The sequence below is a fragment of the Rattus norvegicus genome, chromosome 20 (genome assembly GCF_021556685.1).
Source record: "Rattus norvegicus strain SHRSP/BbbUtx chromosome 20, alternate assembly SHRSP_T2T, whole genome shotgun sequence".
Classification (NCBI taxonomy): Eukaryota; Metazoa; Chordata; class Mammalia; order Rodentia; family Muridae; genus Rattus; species Rattus norvegicus.
This window is the reverse complement of record NC_141553.1, coordinates 27,695,800-27,715,000: the sequence shown is the minus strand read 5'-3', so window position 1 is coordinate 27,715,000 and position 19,201 is coordinate 27,695,800. Positions and strand designations below refer to the sequence as shown.

General features: G+C 48.2%; 1 protein-coding gene across 6 annotated transcripts in view; it reads left to right on the top strand.

Moving 5' to 3' along the window:
- Edar (ectodysplasin-A receptor) overlaps positions 1–19,201 on the top strand; it is a 78,920-nt gene that overhangs the window by 53,555 nt on the left and 6,164 nt on the right. For 2 of the 6 annotated variants that reach the window (XR_015644903.1, NM_001191899.2), the window contains 6 exon segments: positions 4,262–4,347; positions 13,890–13,976; positions 15,280–15,405; positions 15,504–15,578; positions 15,841–15,913; positions 18,413–18,572. Coding sequence is in view for 4 of the 6 variants with exons in the window: in NM_001191899.2 (NP_001178828.1) it covers positions 4,262–4,347; positions 13,890–13,976; positions 15,280–15,405; positions 15,504–15,578; positions 15,841–15,913; positions 18,413–18,572 (607 nt within the window). In the remaining 2 variants the exon portion in view is untranslated. 6 annotated transcript variants of the gene reach the window in all.

The following is a 19,201-nucleotide window of genomic DNA, read 5'->3' as shown; positions in this document are numbered from 1 at the left end:
ACAAGGCAGCAAGGAAGGAGTTAGATTTCGTAACCTCCCCTACCTTGGCATCCCCTGCCCTGGGTAGCTCCTGCAGCCAGTTCTATACCAGCCGCTGCTTTTACAGAGGATTAGCAATTGCCCATGAGCTTGGCAGGCTGGGGAAAGGACTTTGCAGGTCACAGGTTGAAGGGCGTGAGTGTCTCACGACCCAGAGCATCCACTGTAAGCTTAGGTCCTAGGAAGGGGAATTTGAAGGGCGAATTGATTCCTATCATCTTAGAGGAAGTCAGTCTGAATAGAAGATTCTTGGATCCTTGTTTAAACTGAATTTTGTCCTGACTAGATAATTGAGGACAGGAAGAACCGGAGAAGGAAAGAATGCTTGAGGTAGGACCCAGCTCACAGTGGCTTGGTTTATCCTCCTTACCCCCCAAAGTATGATGTCTCCACTCATTAAAGAGAAATATCACTTCCAAACTTCTGGTTTAACCCAAAGTTAATAGTGAGTCTCCCAATGCAACCAATATTCCTTTTATCTCCAGAGCAGAACTTAAATGAGACAAGCTTTATTCCAAAATAGGCTTTTGTGTTAGCTGATGCAGCCCGATTGTAGGCAGAAAGTGTGTGTTCTAAGCATGTTCCACCAGCTAAGCATAGAGCTGGACGCACTGAATGCATTTTCTACTTAACAATTTCCTTAGCTTACAATGATCTCATCAGAATGCAACCTCATGGGAAGTCCAGGAGCATCTGTAGAGAAAATCAAAATAAGGACCAAAGAATAAGGGGTCACATCTTTACAGGAAGATAAATGGTCTTGACACTAGCTGGGCCATGGGTGTTCAATGAACACTTCAGCCTGAAGGAGCTCTGGGAGAGCAGAAGATAGGCCAGTGTTCTCCACTCTCATCTAGCTGTGTACAGAACTACAAGAACAAACTTTGGTTAGTTTAGGTTGGTGCCGAAAATAGAAAGCTAACATTTTAAAAACGTTCTCTGGGCTGGAGAGATGGCTCAGCTAGTCTGATGCACAGCATGAAGATCTGAGTTCAAATCACCAACATCCACACAAAAGCCAGAAGTGGCAACAAGCATCACAGAGGCAGGAGCATCCACACACCTCACTAGCCAAGTAGTCTCATTGAGTCAGTGAGCACCAGGCTCAGGGAAAGACCCTATCCAACAATACGGCAGAAAGCAATCAACTAAGGAACCAGAGATTGACCTCTGCTCGCCATACATTCACACACACACACACACACACACACACACACACACACACACACACACACACGTGCACTCATGCAAATGTGCGTGCACACATGGGAACATATACATAACAAATACAGACTTGAACCAATACATGCTAGAACAAGGTTTGCATGTCCGGAGGCATTTGACACTTGTACCAGGTAGACCATGCAACTTCTAAACAGATTCCTAGGGCCAACCCATCTTTTTAAAATGTCTATAACAGGGCTGGAGAGATGGCTCAGCAGTTAAGAGCATTGACTGCCTTTCCAAAGGTTCTGGGTTTGATTCCCAGCATCTACATGGCAGACTGTCTGTAACTCAAGCCTTAGCAGATATGATACCTTCTTCTAACCTCCAGTGGCATCAGGCATGCATGTTGGACACACACACACACACACACACACACACACACACACACACCCCACAGGCAAACCCCAAGACCCGCACACATAAAATAATAAAAACAAACAATAGAAAGGTGCACAGCTTTTCAGCGCTGTTCCTTGTACAGCTTGGTCAAGGGCACACTCAGGGACAGAGTCAGAGCATGGAGATTTAAACATTCAGAGCCTCTGTGGGAGTCAGAACAAGACACCCAGATGGTTAGCCTACAGCAGAAAGGACCTGTCTGCATGCCAAGAAAAGGCTACCTCAGCACAGATGGCAACCCCGGACCGAGCAGCCAGCAGCCCCTGCCCAGGTGCTAAGAACCCAGGTCTTAGGTGTGTAGCAGGTCCACTCCCCTATGTGTGTGGCTCTGGAGCCTTACCTGTGACAGAGCCTGATACCCAGATGTAAGTGGGACGTTCAAGTCTGTGGCTTTGCTGCCTTTAAAGCAGGCTGTGTGGCCTACCATTAGAGCTCTCCTCAGCTCAGCACCTCTGAACTGTGGAGCCGAGTACAGTGACAGTCATTAACTTGCCCAGTCAATATTCACCAACAATTGCCCTTAGTGCCTGGCAAGAGGTATGAACAAGGTTTATCCTTATTGGTCTTCAGCACCTGGTCTTAATGAGATGGGAGGAAAACAAACAAACAAAGGCTGTGGACTTGGGAGATGTTAGAAAGCTTCATACAGCTGAACGGCTACCGGAGGCTACCTGTCCCCTGCTGGGTTGACCCACCATTGTCTTCTATATGTAATTCATTACTTCTCTGACAAAGATAGCCATCTTAGGGGACCAGAGGGTGTGTTTGGGAGTTTTCTCCAGAAGGCTTAACAGTTAAACTGTTGTGGCTTCTCTGAGGGTGTTTTTGAGATTGGTTAATTAGTGTTTGCAAGATACTCAGGGATCTGGGGATAAAAGGCTTTGAGGAAGGATAAGCAATTACAACCGTGAAGTTATTGGTAATGGTCCAAGCTCAGGCGGGATGGGACACTCAGGCAGGCTGGGGTCCAGAGTGCCCCAGCCCACCCTCCCCCAAGGAGAGCCTTATCTTACCACCCACAGCCATCAGGTGGGCCTTCATGGAAAACAGCTAATAAGAAAGAAGTTAGGAAACGATCATGGTTGGATCCACCATCAAGCCGGCTTCTCATCTCTTGAGTTCTAAGAGCTGACACCAGCTTCCTTTATTTGACTAGACTTCTCACAGTGTGATAAATGGCCTCACAGTTACTACACGGGGTTTGTTTAAGGAAAATGGCTCACACCAAGATAAGAGTTAAAGTGTCAATGTAAAACACTACAGGAGAGGCATGGCAGCTGCTGAGGGCGAGATCCTTTAAGGGGTGGGGTGTGAGGGCGTGGCTGGAGCATTGTTTGGGTTTAAAGGACTGGAAGCAGCAGCAGACAAACTCAATAGTTACACAGAAGTCTTTAGCCCGGGCAATTAGTTGAATGGTGCTTGGTCTCTCTGGGGAGGGGGTCGTCTCCCAGGCTACCTGCAGTGAGCTGTGTGGCCATCTCCCAGGCTACCTGCAGTGAGCTATGTGGCCATCTCCCAGGCTACCTGCAGTGAGCTGTGTGGCCATCTCCCAGGCTACCTGCAGTGAGCTGTGTGGCCATCTCCCAGGCTACCTGCAGTGAGCTATGTGGCCATCTCCCAGGCTACCTGCAGTGAGCTGTGTGGCCATCTCCCAGGCTACCTGCAGTGAGCTGTGTGGCCGGTGTAGTTGTTTTCTGTCTCTGACGCTGCCACCCACTCAGGCAATTGTGGAGTCCCAAAGGCCGCAGGGCCGAATAGGCATTTTGCAAGCAATCCCACCAACCTATGGACTCTGGGAAGGGTGACAGTGACGGGGTGGGGGTGGGGGTGGGGGGACACAGGGAGCTCAGTGATGCCCACATGTGATAGTGCATAGGTACCTCCTCTGAAAGCCTTCACGAAAGTTGTAAACACACACACACACACACACACACACACACACACACACACATACACACACTAAAACCTTTAGGAAAGACAGACAGACAGACAGACAGACAGACAGGAAGAAAGAAAGAAAGAAAGAAAGAAAGAAAGAAAGAAAGAAAGAAAGAAAGGAAGGAAGAAAGGAAGGAAGGAAGGGAGAGAGAGAGAGAGAGAGAGAGAGAGAGAGAGAGAGAAAGAAAGAGGGGGCTGGAGAGATGGCTCAGTGGTTAAGAACACCGACTGCTCTTCCAGAGATCATGGGTTCAATTCCCAGCAACCACATGGTGGCTCACAACCATCTATAATGGGATCCGATGCCCTCCTCTGGTGTATCTGAAGACAGCTACAGTGTACTTGTATATGATAAATAAATAAACCTTTAAAAAAAGAGAGAGAGAAAGAAAGAAAGAACAAAAGCAAGCAAGCAAGCCATGTAAAGTCATGCCCCTAAATCATCCCAGTCTTGGAAAAAAGAATATTCCACTTCAGGGCATACTAACCATCCCCCAAGGAACTGAGGGAGTCCCGAGGCTAGTGGCCTCTCAGGTTCTCAGTTCCCACCAAGTTTTCTCAGGCCTGGCTTCAGTCATGGCCTAGTGACATCCGGGGTGTACCTGTTCGGTATCTCTCACTCATCTGCCTTTACTGTGTCTCCTCTTGCCTCCTGTAGCTACTACATGCTGGAAAACAGACCCAGGAACATCTACGGCATGGTCTGCTACTCCTGCCTCTTGGCACCTCCCAACACCAAGGAATGTGAGTGTTCCGCCCTTCCATAAAACCGCTTTCTCACTTGAATGCATTAGGAATGACCCACCGTGCCCAAAATGTATGCAGTGTTGCATTAATGAAAAGAAATTAAAGTACTTTCCCTTGGAGTAGTCTTACCGAGAGCAAGCCCAGATCTGAATTTGCTCCTGTCTATTTTTTGTACGGAGTCTGAATCTATGCCTGCCTAAAGGCTGTCTTGTGAATGAATCTGTCTGTCCCTGTGGCTGTGCATGTCTCTAACAAACAGCTCCGTTCTCTCTTGTATTGAGCAGCACGGAAAGCATCACACAGAGAAGGGATGAGGGAAACTTTACAGAAACCTCTAACAGAGTTTTACAAAGGATTCAGTCACTGACTCCAACTGTCCCACGTAACAAACGTGACTGCACGTGTCACTGCAGACAGACCCGTCAACCTGTACCCATGTTGTAGCCAGTATTTATAGTGGTCATGTTCCATAACGTGGCTTCCAGCCTACTTGCTGATTGCGGCATTTATTACCATAACACGCACACTGACCACAGACGCATTACTCTCGGGTCAGGGGCATGGAAGTGCGTTGCGTAAGATTACAGCTATGTATTGTCTTCCATTGTGAAGGTCGACTACACAGGAAATCCAAGGCATAGGAAGGGTGGTTGTGCTCTTACAAGCAGGTTAAGTAAATAGGCTGAACACACAGTGGGATAGCATTCTTAAGTCCTAAGTGATTTCATGGTGTATTATTAATTCTGGCTGTCAGGACCAACAAAAGTTCCAGTCTTTTACTACTGGTATAGAAAAAAGCCAATTCCAATACCTAAGTACGATCAGCACAGTAGGGGCTGGAGAGGGGGACATCTCAGCCATGGACAGAGCTTGTTTCTCTTGCAGAGGCTTGCTGTTCAGTTCCAAGCACCCACCTGGGGGGACTAACAGCCATCCAGCTTAAGGGGATCTGATGCTGTCTTCTGCCTTTATAGGCAACATAGACATACACAATAAAAATAAAATCGTTATTTAAAGAACACCACACCAAAGCTCTAAACAAGGGATTAGCTCTGGTGTGGGTCAGATTTTTGGAGTCAGACGTTAACTGTCATGCAGGTCAACCAGCAGTGCCTGGGACAAGTTGCTTAGCCGTACAACCTACCGGAGAGAGACCTTAACTCACCTCCTGTGTCCATTAAGAAAGCTGAGGGGACCGCAGATACAAAGATATTTTGCAATTACTATCAAGTGCTAAGCAACTTTCAGTTCGTGTGTGTATGTAGCATCACACGAGGCTGTGAGAGATGTAGAAATATGCACAAGTTATCAAGAAATTGAATAGTTTCCAAGAATTACACATAAACTATCGCCCTCCCGAGTTTATAACCCTCCATGGGGCTGCTTCTTTTGCCAGGCTATGATGTTTCATTTGTGGGGAAAGGTCTCTTTCTGTTGCAGGAGGACTCTAATGTGCGGTTTCTCGGACTTTGCTATGTGCATCCAAATGTCAAACTTACCAAAACTGTGTTAGTGGGCAACTCAGATCTGCAGAACTGAGGTAGGATAAAGGCAGACTGATAGCCTCATCACCTTCCCACACTTGCAGGAAAGGTGATCACCTGACTGGGCAGGCTGCCTGGAGGCAGGGTTGCTACAGGTTGAGGAAATCCGAAGGCCAGGCCACTTTCTGCCTTCTAGATAGTTTGGCAATTGGAATAGATTTGCATGTATTTAAAATTGAACTTCTTACCTGTCATATGCTAATTAATTTACAAGGTGGGGAGTAGGCCCGGGGCTCCTGGCTGCCAGCCTGACCTGTGGTAAAGTCAGCTGCCATTCTAATGTATCTTCTGTCAGGGGATCTACATGAATTAAGTGCCTGACAATTCTGGGATGAGGCACTCTCTCGAGTGGATGATCTCAAGACCATACCTCCCAGCAGGCACAGTCCTTTGCCTATGGAACCTGATAGGAAAGCAGCTCTTCAGGGGGTTCTCACAAAGACACATGCCCTTCCCTAGTCGCCTGGCTAGTGAGGGAGAGCTAGCCAGCTGTGGTGCATCCAGTCTGGGCTAAGAGGCAGAGTCCCTGACTCCTAGAGATTTAAAAAAAAAATCAATGCATCCCTTACTTTTCCTAATTGCTTAACTGACAGCTAGAACCCAGGAAGGCTTCATTGTGGGTTTTTACAACCCAACTAGACTACCTCCAGTCTTGGCTCTGAGGCCTCTCAAGCCAGTCTCCCGGTGTCTGTTTACCTGGCCCAGTAATTTGTCTGTGACAGATGTGGTAGGTGGAACACTCCCTCAGTGGGTCTGAGCCTCCTTCAGAACATAAAGCACTTCCACTCTACCCTTCTCTACCGTTTCCCAGGGTGCATTGTGACTGGGGAGATTACCTAGAACTATATCCGGGTGAAATTAGGAGACCCATACACTCAGTTCACAGCCCCACCTCAGGAAAGCCAAGGGGACTGGGCCAAACCTCATCTCTGTCAGGATCTTGAAATCCCTGGCTGGTGGCCTAGGCGGCACCTCTTCCTGAAGGGTGGATTTCCTGGGCTGTGTGGAACCAAGTTGTCATTCTTGGTACTCTGTGTCAAGGACCCTGGGGCACGTGGTATTGCAGCTACATGCCCAGTAGAGCTGGAACGGGCAGATGGCCAGGCGCAGGACAGCCAGTCCAGCTACATGCCTGAGTGTGCATGAGGGTCTCCTCAGCAGGAAGGGCAGGGGCCGGGGTACGGACTGTTCTCCTCATCTGCAGGACTGAGCCTGTGTTGGCATTCTCAAGGACTCTGTTGGCTCTCTGTGCAATGAGCAGAGGAGCCAGATTCTTATCACCTTCCCATGAAATGCTTGAGAGAGCACACGTTTCTGGGCCTGCCTCTGATTCCGCTTGACGCCAGGGTGTAGGTTAAAGGTCCCAGCTCCAGAACTTTTCTGCCATTGTTAGAGCATTTATCCTGACCTGTGGAGCTCTGACGCCATCCCTGCCCACAGACTTCCACAGCCAAGGTTGAGTTCATGCTTACTGAGCCCTTCTACACACATCATTAGAGTACTACTGCATTGCCGAGACACAGGTCACCAAGGGGCTCTCGGGAGGAACGGGAGAGTGATACGCACTTACTCATAAAGTAGAATAAATGCTCCTGTTCCTGGGTGGCCAAGCTTCAGTTTCTGCTTTTTCTACCGTATGACTAGACAATACCTGCACACATTGGGGTCAACCATCTGTGTACATCGAGACAAGGCAGATACAGCCGGAGTCTTCCCTACCCTGATCTGGCTGGCAGCTGAGCATGTATAGCCTCTGCCCAAAGCCCTGAAGCCAAGCCCCTCCCCGCTCCAGCCAGTGCCAGCCCCACTCGGGGTGCTTCAGGCCTTACTCTCCTTTGCCATCTACTGTCATGGTGCACTGGTGAGTCCACATTAGACCAGAGGGACACACAGAGTCCTTTGGTTTGTTTTTTTCAGCAAACCAGAGAACAAGATGCGCTTGAGCAAGACGCTCTGGCTATAATTTTCCTTCTCCCATGTTGTCTTAAGAATACAGGTGCTGGGACAGCTAAGTAGACGGGGGTGGGGGGGTGGGGGGGGGACACCTGTGCTGTAATGACGATTGATGTGAGTTCCCTCTAGAGGGAGGGAGACAGGAAGTCAGGAATGGAGAGAGGTGTGCATCGCACCTGGCTGGCTTCCATTGCGAGCTTCCACCCCTAAGAAAGTGATCTCATTCTCTGTACCTCAGTTCCCTCTAAGATCTTGTGTGGGGACAGATGGGACTGTATGAGCAGTGTGTGGGAAACACCCATGTTGGTGCTGGTGACATGTCAGTGTGGTGGGCAGCAGGCTCAGCTCCACAACAGGAAAACTGGGACAGAGTAGAGGAGACACAGACATAACACAATGGAGTACTGTGTTGCGACAGTAACGGTCGTGAACTCTGTTCTTTTTTTTAATCACTTGTCAGTGGTTAAGACCCATGAGTTAAATCAAGAAGAGAGTGGTTTCTTAGGAAGGGACACCCAGTTAAACAATTGAATTATGACTTACAGTGAGCCAAGGACTGTTCATGTGAGCCTTAGAACATAAATAGGAAAGCCTGGCCTCCGAGAGCATGGACCCAGTTGTTTCTGTAAAGTACTGTTCACAACAGAACATGCCACATGCCATGTGCCACTATTCACACCAGGATATCTCATATGTCTGTCTATCCACACCAGAACACGCCACATAGACCAAGGACCTGGTGAGAAGCAGATTCCCGTAGAGCATGTCTGGGCAGAAGCAAAGGCTACATTCTGCTCTCACTTCTAGCAACTAGTGAGTATCTGACAACTCCACCCATCGTTCACAGATCCACCGCCAGGGTGTGTGGCCAATGCCAGGGTTGAGGGGCACCTCCTTGACAACCCACATAGCCAAGTCACTCTTAAAAATCCAAACTGTTTATGTTCTGTAGAGAATGCCAGCCAGCCTCTAATACACACTGGCACATTTGTAAATTGTGTGGATTAACAACTTCAAAGGCTCCTTATATACCATCATCTCTTTGAACAGAGGTAGAACTCCACTAAGCCTGGTGCTTACAGCTCTCTAAGTCCCCAAGAAAGGTGAGCCGAGCTGCAGCCAGACTGGGAATTCAGAGTGAACTAGGCACATCTGTCCCTACTGTCTGGTCTGGTAATGGACTGAGCAGAAACCTCTGCCCACTTTCTGGAACGTCAGTTTTTACCAGTCGTTATCACTCAGGTCATCTGCAGTTGACAACCCAGAGAGACTGTTATGGAGTGAGGGCACAGGGTGGTATGAGCTATTCCTAGCTGCCAGACATCTTGATGGTGCAGAGTCAATCAGCGTCAGACCAGATTACAGCCTGTTGCAGGAAGCCTAGCATGCTGCTCTTGGGAAGTGCAATGTGGCTGTGCTTCCGTGATGCACAGTGTGGATTCGATATAGCTTCTGTGTCCACCCATGTTCCTTGTAGGGTAGGATCGTTTGTGGACCCATGGCTTGAAAGATGTGCCGTGAAGGGTAGCAATAGCTGAGCTCTCTGGGCTGGCGCTCTCTCTCTCTCTCTCTCTCTCTCTCTCTCTCTCTCTCTCTCTCTCTCTCTCTCTCTCTCTCTCTAAGTTTTGCCTACACATAGATCACACACACTTTACTCAGCATGATAGAGTGTGTTCGTAAGATTAGCATGCGTACATCTATAATTCTGTGTGTGTTTTTCAAGGGTTTGGGATAATGGAGAGCAGGTGTCTGTGTTCTCTGGGGAATTTCCCAAGCATTCTGTGGAACAACAGGGGCATCCTCAAGTCATTACCAGGGGCCTGATTCTGTCTACCAAGTTCTGCCAGTGCCCAGTTGCCCGGTCTCCTGGCACATTGCTTCTTCTAGGTTGTCTTTTGGGGCCAGACCGCCCCACTGTTCTCTGTGGTGGGGCAGTTGAGCATAGCTGTCTGAGGTCAGCCTGGGGATGGGCAGGACTGGGGCTTGCTCTGCTCACACCCTACCTCCCTCGTGTGGAAGCAGAGGACCCTGAATTGGGGACAAGAAGACCAAAGAAGATGTGGGGGTGTGTTTTGTTTTGTTGTTGGAGGTGGTGGTGGTTTTGTTGTTGTTTAATTACTGTACTCAGAGTAGTACTATTGAATTTGTTTTTGTGTTCCATAAAGAACATTCCTTCCACCTGCCTGAAACAGAATTGCCACTAAGAACCAGGCACCCATGCATTTATTTGCTCCGAGTCGCCTCGGCTCTCTCTTTGCTGAAACAGCAGCTCCATCCTCTCTTGCCAGCTCTGATTCTGAGAAGCCTATTGTCAGTTCACGGGTTGCTGCCCTTTAGGACCTGCATGGCCTGTAGGCCTGGCTGGATCCATGTAATTCTGCTCCTTCTGCACATGAGATAGGTCTCGGCATCTGCTGCAGGATCCCTGAGGGAAATGCCTGCTGCCCTGCAGATTCTGGAAGGACCCTGAGGTTGGCCACAGGAAAAGGAGGGATGGAGGTCCTGAGGACCTGAAGGGTTTGGTTGCGGGGTGGCTGCATGTGTTTGGTTCCAGCCTCTGGCTTAGAGAGTTCTACCTTCCTGTCAAACCTCATCCCCATGTCCCATTTTCTCAGCAGAGCATCCTTGGCTGGAGAATACCGGGCTACTCTTGCAGCCTGTGCAGTCTGGGTGTTCCACTAATGCCAGCTGGAGTTCAGTTTGGGGAATGTCCAGTATATTGGAGCAAGGTATAGCTGGTCCAAGCAGGTAGCTTCCCCGTCTCGGCGAAGATGTCGTTAGCAAGTAGCAGCCTGCACCAGTGTTTGGCGATGTCATGTAACCAGTCCTCCCGGGTCCAGGGGCATTTCATAAGTCTGTACTCACCAACTTCCTTCATTGTTCTTTCTAGACCATAGGCCTGGGTGTGTTTGCATCCCAGCCCCAACCCTGTCACTGCCTTGGTCTGCAAGTCCTAGCAAGAAGGGACAAGAAAAGACAGAGATTGCTGGCATCCACAGACACAGCCCTTGGCTTTTTTTTCTCCCTCTGTCCACATATCTTAAGCTCACTTGAGCCCCTTACCAAACCAATAGACCCGTTCCTTTGCAATGCCCTATTTGCTTTAGAGAAAGGAAGTTAGATTTCTATTCAAAGCTGGGTCAGGACAGTCCACCTGATGACATGTGATGGCTGGTTTCCCAGCAAAGTACAAATGGCAGAACCCTGGATCTTGCCTTAGCTGGCTGGAGCAACTGCCAACCTGCAGGAGACTTGGTGGGGTCTGTGAGCAAGGATGGGCACAGCCTGAATGCCTGCCATTTGATAGGTTAGCATAGCTAAGTAGACAGGGCCACCACCAGGGACTCCCTCAGCAGTTCCTTGCTAAGTTACCCCCAAATATAAACTTTAAAGGCTGAACATAAGTTTGGAGTCTATAGGCCACAAGAAAGCTTCCAGTCTTCCCCCAGAATGAAGAAGAGAGACCTTATCCTCCCTGGGCAAGTGATTATTCTCCTGACTACACCGTAGTTCTATTTCTGTCTAATGTTGAGAGACAAGCTAGCCTCTGAGTACTTTGGCACCTCACTGATGCACAGAAATTGACCTCCAACCTGTCCTCAGATAGCCTTTGTACCTCCATACCGTTTACCTGTCCATCTCTCTGTGTGTTGAACTAGGTATAAGGATGGAAACAGAAGCATCTGGCTTCTATCCACAGGATTTTGTAGGCATACATTTTTTGCAACCTACTTTTAATAAGGGCTCAACCTCTCTTCTAGCCCACCACCCAGTGGAGGCAGTGGAGGAGAAAAGTTATTAGGATATGGGGGAAACGGACCTGTTCAGCAACAGTTCTTGAGGGTGAGCTCAATCTTCCTAGGCAGCAGTTCAGTCCTGTAGCAAACACCAAATGTGACTTACAGTCCTCTAGGCCGGCAGACACCAGGCACGAAACAGCAGCTACAGTCCAGTCCGTTCAGCAAACAGACACCAGGCAGCTGTAGTTAATCCAGGCTCACCAACCAGTCTGAGGTGAGGCTGCAGAAGCGGCAAGCTACCTTAGGAATCTCTTGAGCAGTTCTTGGGCGAGTTTATCACAAGTTGAGTTCAAGAATGCTATATAAAGCGAACCAATACATGTGTGTCTTTAGTGAAGAATAGTGAGGTGGAGCAAACAAAACCAATGCTCAGTGCTTGTCTCCCATTGTCTGTGGGGTCATATTTATATTCCTTTGTCAAGCATCCTTTCACGTGTCCACTATATCCAAACATCCTTTCACGTGTGTCTGCTTCAGGAAAACAGTCTCCCACATGTTTGCTTTAGCAAGACATCCTTTCTTCTGTGTGCCCAGCAAAATATCATTTGGTATAACTAACTTTCCAGAGAACTAGAAGTTCCCACTTCCGGGTATGTACTGAGAGAGCTTGTCAGCTAATCAGGCAGCGCACTCCACTTCAGTGGGACTGGGCTCTTGCTCCTGGGCTGGCACAAGCCAGATGGCAGGAGGCTTTCCACACTGCAGGCCTGTCTGCCTCCCAGAACCTCTGTCAGTCTGCTGTCCTTGCTTACTCCTCACTCAAGCCCTATGGTGCTGTGGATTGACCCTGTGTACCCTCTAGACCAATTCTATGGGCTGGCTGGGGTGGGTGGGAAGGACATGACTTCAGGGAGGTTGGTGGTGGCTCCATCTGGGCTTATAGCTGCTTTTCAGAAAGCACACGATTACTATATGAACCTCTGCAGGACTGAGAACCATCAAGGACAAGAAAGAAAGGAAGAGAGAGAGAGAGAGAGAGAGAGAGAGAGAGAGAGAGAGAGAGAGAGATATCTGTGTGTTCTGCCTCTACTGCTGAGCTATGGTCCAACCCCGATTGTTTTTATCAATTGAAAAACTCAAGTTTGACTTAAAGAAGGTTATTTATCAGAAAAAAAAAAACATGTATTGTGGTTTGTCTGATAGCAAATCGGCTTCCTTTTTCTTTTCTTTGACACTTTTTCTTTCTTTTTTTTTCTGTTGTATTTCCTTCTTTTCTTTTTGAGACAGAGTCTCTCTGTGTAGACCAGGTTGTGAGTGCCCTGGAACTCACTGTGTAGACCAGGTTGGCCCGGAACTCAGAGATCTGCCTACCTCTGCCTCCTAGTGCTGGCCAGCATTACAATGCCCATCCTTTTGTTTTGTTTGTTTGGTGACCCGTTTTCCCTATGGTGGGAGAGTAAGGAGCCGTGGCTAAGGAGGAGAGCAAAGCACATCCGTTCTTAATTGGGTTGGTTGAAACTATTTTAAAAACTCGCCTTAGGCTCAGAGTGCAGTGCAGTGGTGCTGTGTTGGCCTAGCATGCACAAGGCCAGCACTACTGAGCTGCCACCATTGGAATCTTGGAGGAAATCCTAGAAGGAAGGACATCAGAGCTGAGAATGTTACTGTGAAGTTTGGCTAGCTCCTTCTGCTTCTGCTCAGGGCTTTATTTTTCCAGATTTTTAGTAATGAAGATATAAACTTTTATGACTAGAAAAGATTTTAAGAACATATTTCTGCTCTCCATAGTTGAAAAAAATCAAGTATTAGTCCCCTAAAATGCTCTCATGTACATGTGCTACCCTTCATATAGAGTGCACAGAAGCTGTCTCAGTTTGTAGGTGAACTGGGTGGATGAGGCAGAGCTGTCTTTATGTAAGGAACAAGAATCCTATGGAGGGAGCGATGACTCACGGGTAAGAATGCTCGCTGCTTCTGCAGAGGACTGGTGTTCAGTTCCCAGCTCTCATACTGGGTGGATCATGCCCACTGGTAACTCCAGCTCCAGGGACTCCAATGTCCTCGTCGAGCCTTGGCAGACACCTGCACATATGTGGTGCACACGCATATATACATACATTTAATAAAATAATTTCTAAGATGTCAGAATACTCTTTGGGGACATTAAACATTTCCTCTCTGCCCCACTCCTTGCAATACAGTCTAGAACTCCAGATTGGTTCATTTCACTGCAGTGCCTTATTTTCCAGCCTTTGAAGGCCATGCTTTGCCAGATCTCTGAGGTTATCTGTTCTCCTCACAGGTGTGGGAGCCACTTCCGGGGTTTCAGCTCACTCCTCCAGCACTTCAGGCGGCAGCACCTTGTCCCCCTTCCAGCATGCTCACAAAGGTAAGGAAGGCACTCAGCTGTGAGTCTTGTGGAACTCAGAGAGCTGAGAGTGAAGAGGGAGAGGGGAGAGCTGTCAGCAATGATGACACAGCCCTTTGCCTCTTGTCACTCCCTAATGTGACAGAACCTTGATATAGAATTACTATTCCATGGTATCCTGGTACTCTAGCCACCTTGGCAGGGTGGAAAGTGACAGTCAGAAGTCAGTGTCGATAGTAATTTACACTTTTAATACTCATTTCCAATGATTTTTATTCTCCCTAGCTCATAAGAAATGGAAATGATGGTTGAGGAGCACTCTCCCCACCCCCACCTAAGTTTCTCTCAGTGCAAGACCTTGAGCTGGCCCGTCCCTTCTCATAGAGACTCATAAAACTCATAGAGGAGTTACTCTGTGGTTTTAATGCCATCTGATTCTTAAGCATGTTTGGGATTGGGTCTCCATGAAGCTTGGGGACCTTCAAGAACCCTCAAAGCCAATATGCAGCCTGATACACCCCGACCCAATGTCTGAGGGCAATAGGCAGAGGTGTCCCCATCACTTCCCCCAGAACCTGGGAATAGCGTGCACCGGGACTCGTAAGACAACATCACCCACACCCCACAGTTATAAACACAGCAGATAACATCAAGGAGACGGAGTGTCCTCAGTGGGCTCTCAGCTCTGCACATCCTTCTGATGGCTCAGAGCACTAGATGCCTGTCACTGGATCCTGCTTCATGAGAACCAGGTGTCTCGTTTAGTTATTTTGGAGAACTACAGGAAGGTTTCAGATACTCCACACGTCCAAAGCTCCATCACGGAACTGAGCAAACAGCTCCAAAAATAAGCGGCAGCCAGCAGAAGTGGAAACAGTAGGAGTTGCTGGGTCAGTCAGCCTGCTTTACCCTGGGGCTCTTGTCAGTACTCTGAAGACGAGGTGCCAAGTAAAACCAAACCAGGAATGTAGCCTCTAGCCGGAGGGGTGGCTTTTTGCCGGAAGTGCCTGAACTCCCAAGACAGATTCTTGTTCATGGGCCGCTCTGATCCCCATCTCTACCCTTCTCTCAGGACCTCAGGGCAGTGACACTAAGAGTGAGCACCCAGGAATGGCTTCTTGCTTTGCATCCTGATCTTTTGAGTATAATGCACAGTGTTGGGGAAGCTGATGAGTGGTTCTGACCTAGCAGCCAACACACGCTCTGGGGGCCAGGTCCTTGGGCCAAGTATGACCCATGGAAGCAGTCCTGTGATTGGGTCTCCTGGTGGGTGCTGTGGCTTGGAGGACAAAACCATTTATCCTCCTTTCATTGACGCCAGCAGAGCTCTCAAGTCAAGGACACCTGGCCACCGCCCTGATTATTGCCATGTCTACAATCTTCATCATGGCCATAGCCATTGTCCTCATCATCATGTTCTATATCATGAAGACTAAGCCTTCAGCTCCAGGTGAGATCCATGCACCCACATCCCTATTCCAACACTCTGTCATCTTCTCTGAGAGAGCCAGGGAGCTCAATGTAACCTTCTTCTTTCTCTTCAAGCAGCCTGCTGTAGCAGTCCCCCAGGAAAAAGTGCAGAAGCCCCAGCTAACACACATGAGGAGAAAAAAGAGGCCCCAGGTTTGTACTCAGCCCACACTGCCCCATGCACAATATCTAGCATGACAGTGGAATATGTTCACCTTGTCCTCAAACCTGGCAGCCCAGCCTCTTGACCACCTCTGATTCCAGGGCCTTTGAGGGGGGTGGTATACCCACTTGTTCTGTCCCTAGATGGGGACCCAGTCACCAAAGGATGTCTACTGAAAAGGAAACAGGAAGGGAGATCCAGGTTCAGAACCACAAGCTAACTCTCACCAACCCCCAACTTCCATTCCTATAGACAGTGTGGTGACTTTCCCTGAGAATGGTGAATTCCAGAAGTTGACAGCAACACCCACAAAGACCCCAAAAAGGTATGTGGAACAGGAACTCACCTACACTCACTACTAGGTTGAACAGTCCCAATCCCAAGAGTGGAGTTAGCAGCTAGGTCCTTATAGCAGGCAGGCAAGCTGAGTGTACTAGGTCTGAGGATGCTCCAAGAATACTAGAGAGTAGCTTCCCACCAAAGGGGGCAATGTAAACCAGCACTGAATTTCTCTTTCCTCACTGATTACATGAGCTGGGGCAGGTGTAACACCTGCCTGCTACTCCCCACTGTCCATTCTCCCCGCTCCCAATCTCCCAGATGCCCTGAGCCTTCCACCTTTCTCTTCAAACCAAGGAGCCAACATGAATCACAGGGCACGCATGTATGCATGTGCACGTGCACACACACACACACACACACACACACACACACACAGGTCTGGTTCTCACAGCTGCAAGTAGTGCTTACACTGCTTTAAAGACAACAGCCCCAGCCCCAGGCCTAAGACTGGTATTGCCACATCCCTAAGAGTAACAGTTGGTGCCATCCCCACTTCCATAAGTGGACCAAGATCACACGCCAGTGATCAACAAAACTGGAACCAAAGCCCAGAGTGTCAACCATCTATTAAGGGTTGGTGTAATAAGCCTCTGGGGAAAGAGATTTACCTGACCATATTTTAGCATATTTTCCAAGCATTGGGTTATAGAACTTACCTCCGCCTTAAAGTCAACTGAGGAGGGAAGTTCTTTCCTATTGTCCCCATTGGGCAGTCATCTGGACTTGGTCCTTGCACTGGTTCTCAGCAAGGAAGCATGCAAACCCCTTTCTGCTGGGCCCTGCACTGTGGCCTTACAGACAAGTATGGGAAGGGCCCCATCTACCCAGTGCTGCTCTTTGCAACTGGGGTTCAGAGTTCTCAAGTGTTTCAAAGACAATTTCCAGAAGAGCAGAGTTCCAAACCCTCTTTCCTGACCCAAGGCAGGACCTTCCCATAATGACTCAGGAATTCCTGCCAAGTCTTTCCTACTTGAGAATAAGGACTCCAGCTACCTGGATGGGGTCCAGGTGCTGAGGAAAGCCAGTCTAGAGCATGAACCCATCTGGAAAATTCTATTGTTCTCAATACTTCCAACCCTGGCGCCTCTGCACACTGAGATGGAGAGTAGGGGTGAGACTACTCAAGGCCCTGGGAAGGACCTACAGCCCCCCCTACAGTCCCACAGCACCTTGACTCTAACTCATTGTTCAGACTCTGGGAAGTTGTGGTTTGAGCCCCGTTATCCAAGGTGCCCAGGCTGAGGCAGGGCTTTAAGTGTGGTGTGGTAACATTCGGTCCCAGCTTGGCCCTTCCATCTTTCTGGACTTTTTGTTCCTAAAACTAGCAAAGAGGGGATGGTGAATGAACAAGGATGTGCCCATGGCTTGAGTTTCTCCTGAGGGGAAAATTTGTGAGACTTCAGTCTCTCTGCATATATAAATATTAAGTTTTTGCTCTAAAGACAAGGTCATGACCTTTGTCCCTACAAACAGCTCTTGGGTCTTAGAAGTGGGACTTGGGAGCTATGTGATGATCTGTGGAAAGTGCACCATGAGGTGCACTATAAAGATGCCACTATGTATCTCCATGCGCCTGCCAGAATTGGTGACAGGGATGGGCCAGCCACCTCCCTCTCAAGCCTTCAAGCATAATGACAAAGTGGCTGTATTAGATGGTATCATGACTTTTTTCTTTATTCTGGCTCCAGGGCTATGTTTGCATATGGCTTTCAGTGCTAACAGTAACACTCAAATAGAATATGTGGCAAATAAAGAACTCTAAAGTTCTTTAGCCAAAGCAAGAAAGTAAGCAGAGTACTTTGAAAAAAATACTGTTTTGCTTTTATTTTGAATGGTTTAAGGGCATAAGCTCTAACCCAGGGGTGCCAGGTCTTGTGTGATCTGAGCTGTGATCAGGGTGAAGCACATGAGGCCAGGTTCACATGATTACCCACCCTGCCCACCCTTAGGAGTTCTCTGTAGCTCTCACAAGGCTCATTCTAACACCAGGCCATTAGTCAAGAGGCCTTCCCAAACTGCACTTTTTTTTGTGTGTTCTTGGTTACTCTAGAAACCTGGCAGGGATTGAGTTCCAGCCATCTAATCTTAATAACTTAATATGAAGACCCCTGGTTGTACTTGCCATGCTGGGGCTAACTACACAAATCTAGAACATGCCCTGTGAATCTTTACCAAACATCCATGGTGTCAGACAGTGTAGAGAGGTGTCAGCCCTTGGTGGTATCCCTAGCCTCTCGGAACCCACAGCTTCTTGGGAACTCCATGCAGACATCTGTAGGCCACTCAGTACCAGAATTGCTTGCCAGGAAACAGGATGTGCCTTTCTTACCTTATGTCTCCTTAGCTAGAGCTCCTAAGGTGTAGTAAGTGCTTTAGGAACAAGACATTGCACCATGCTGCCCATGCCTGGGTAACAAGATGGTGCCGGGACAGCTCGTCTGGACTGGAGCTTCACTAACAGGTGCCTTGGTTGTTTCCACAGTGAGAACGATGCTTCATCTGAGAATGAGCAGCTGCTGAGTCGCAGTGTGGACAGTGATGAAGAGCCAGCCCCGGACAAGCAGGGGTCCCCAGAGCTATGCCTGCTGTCGCTAGTTCATCTGGCCAGGGAGAAGTCTGTAGCCAGTAACAAGTCTGCTGGGGTGAGGCTCTGGCAACACTGCCCATCGTACACTGGTGCAGTGACTCACAGCCATCAGACAAGACACCTTATATCGAACAAGCTCCTTAGCCTGCTGTTTCCCCCAAAGGTCCCAGCTAGGATGCTGGGCAAAGTAACAAGTCAAAAAAGAAAAAGAGAGGAAATTTATCTTAAATATACTGCTTATAGATGAAAAAGGAAAAGCTTTAAAAAAATCATTGCAAATGCCAGAGAACAGGGGAAAAAAACTTGCATACCCAAGCAGTTACACACACACACACACACACACACACACACACACACGTGTACACATGCACACACACACTTGTATATATCTGTGGGGTCTGTGAATTGATTAAACATACATTAAAAAGGTACTAAAGATGCATTCTTCTGATTGGAATTGATCTGAAACCATGCAGTGCAATAACTGCATAATGGCTCATGTGCTATTGGAAATAACTTGAAGATGATTTAAAGTATATGGGATGATAATGTGAACAGGATCTATGCAAATAGACATTTTACATAGTTGTCTTGGATATCTATAGGTTTAGATATCCTAAATGTAAATGCGTGTGCATACATATATACATGTCTCTTACATAGCAACAGACTCACTTGTACGAA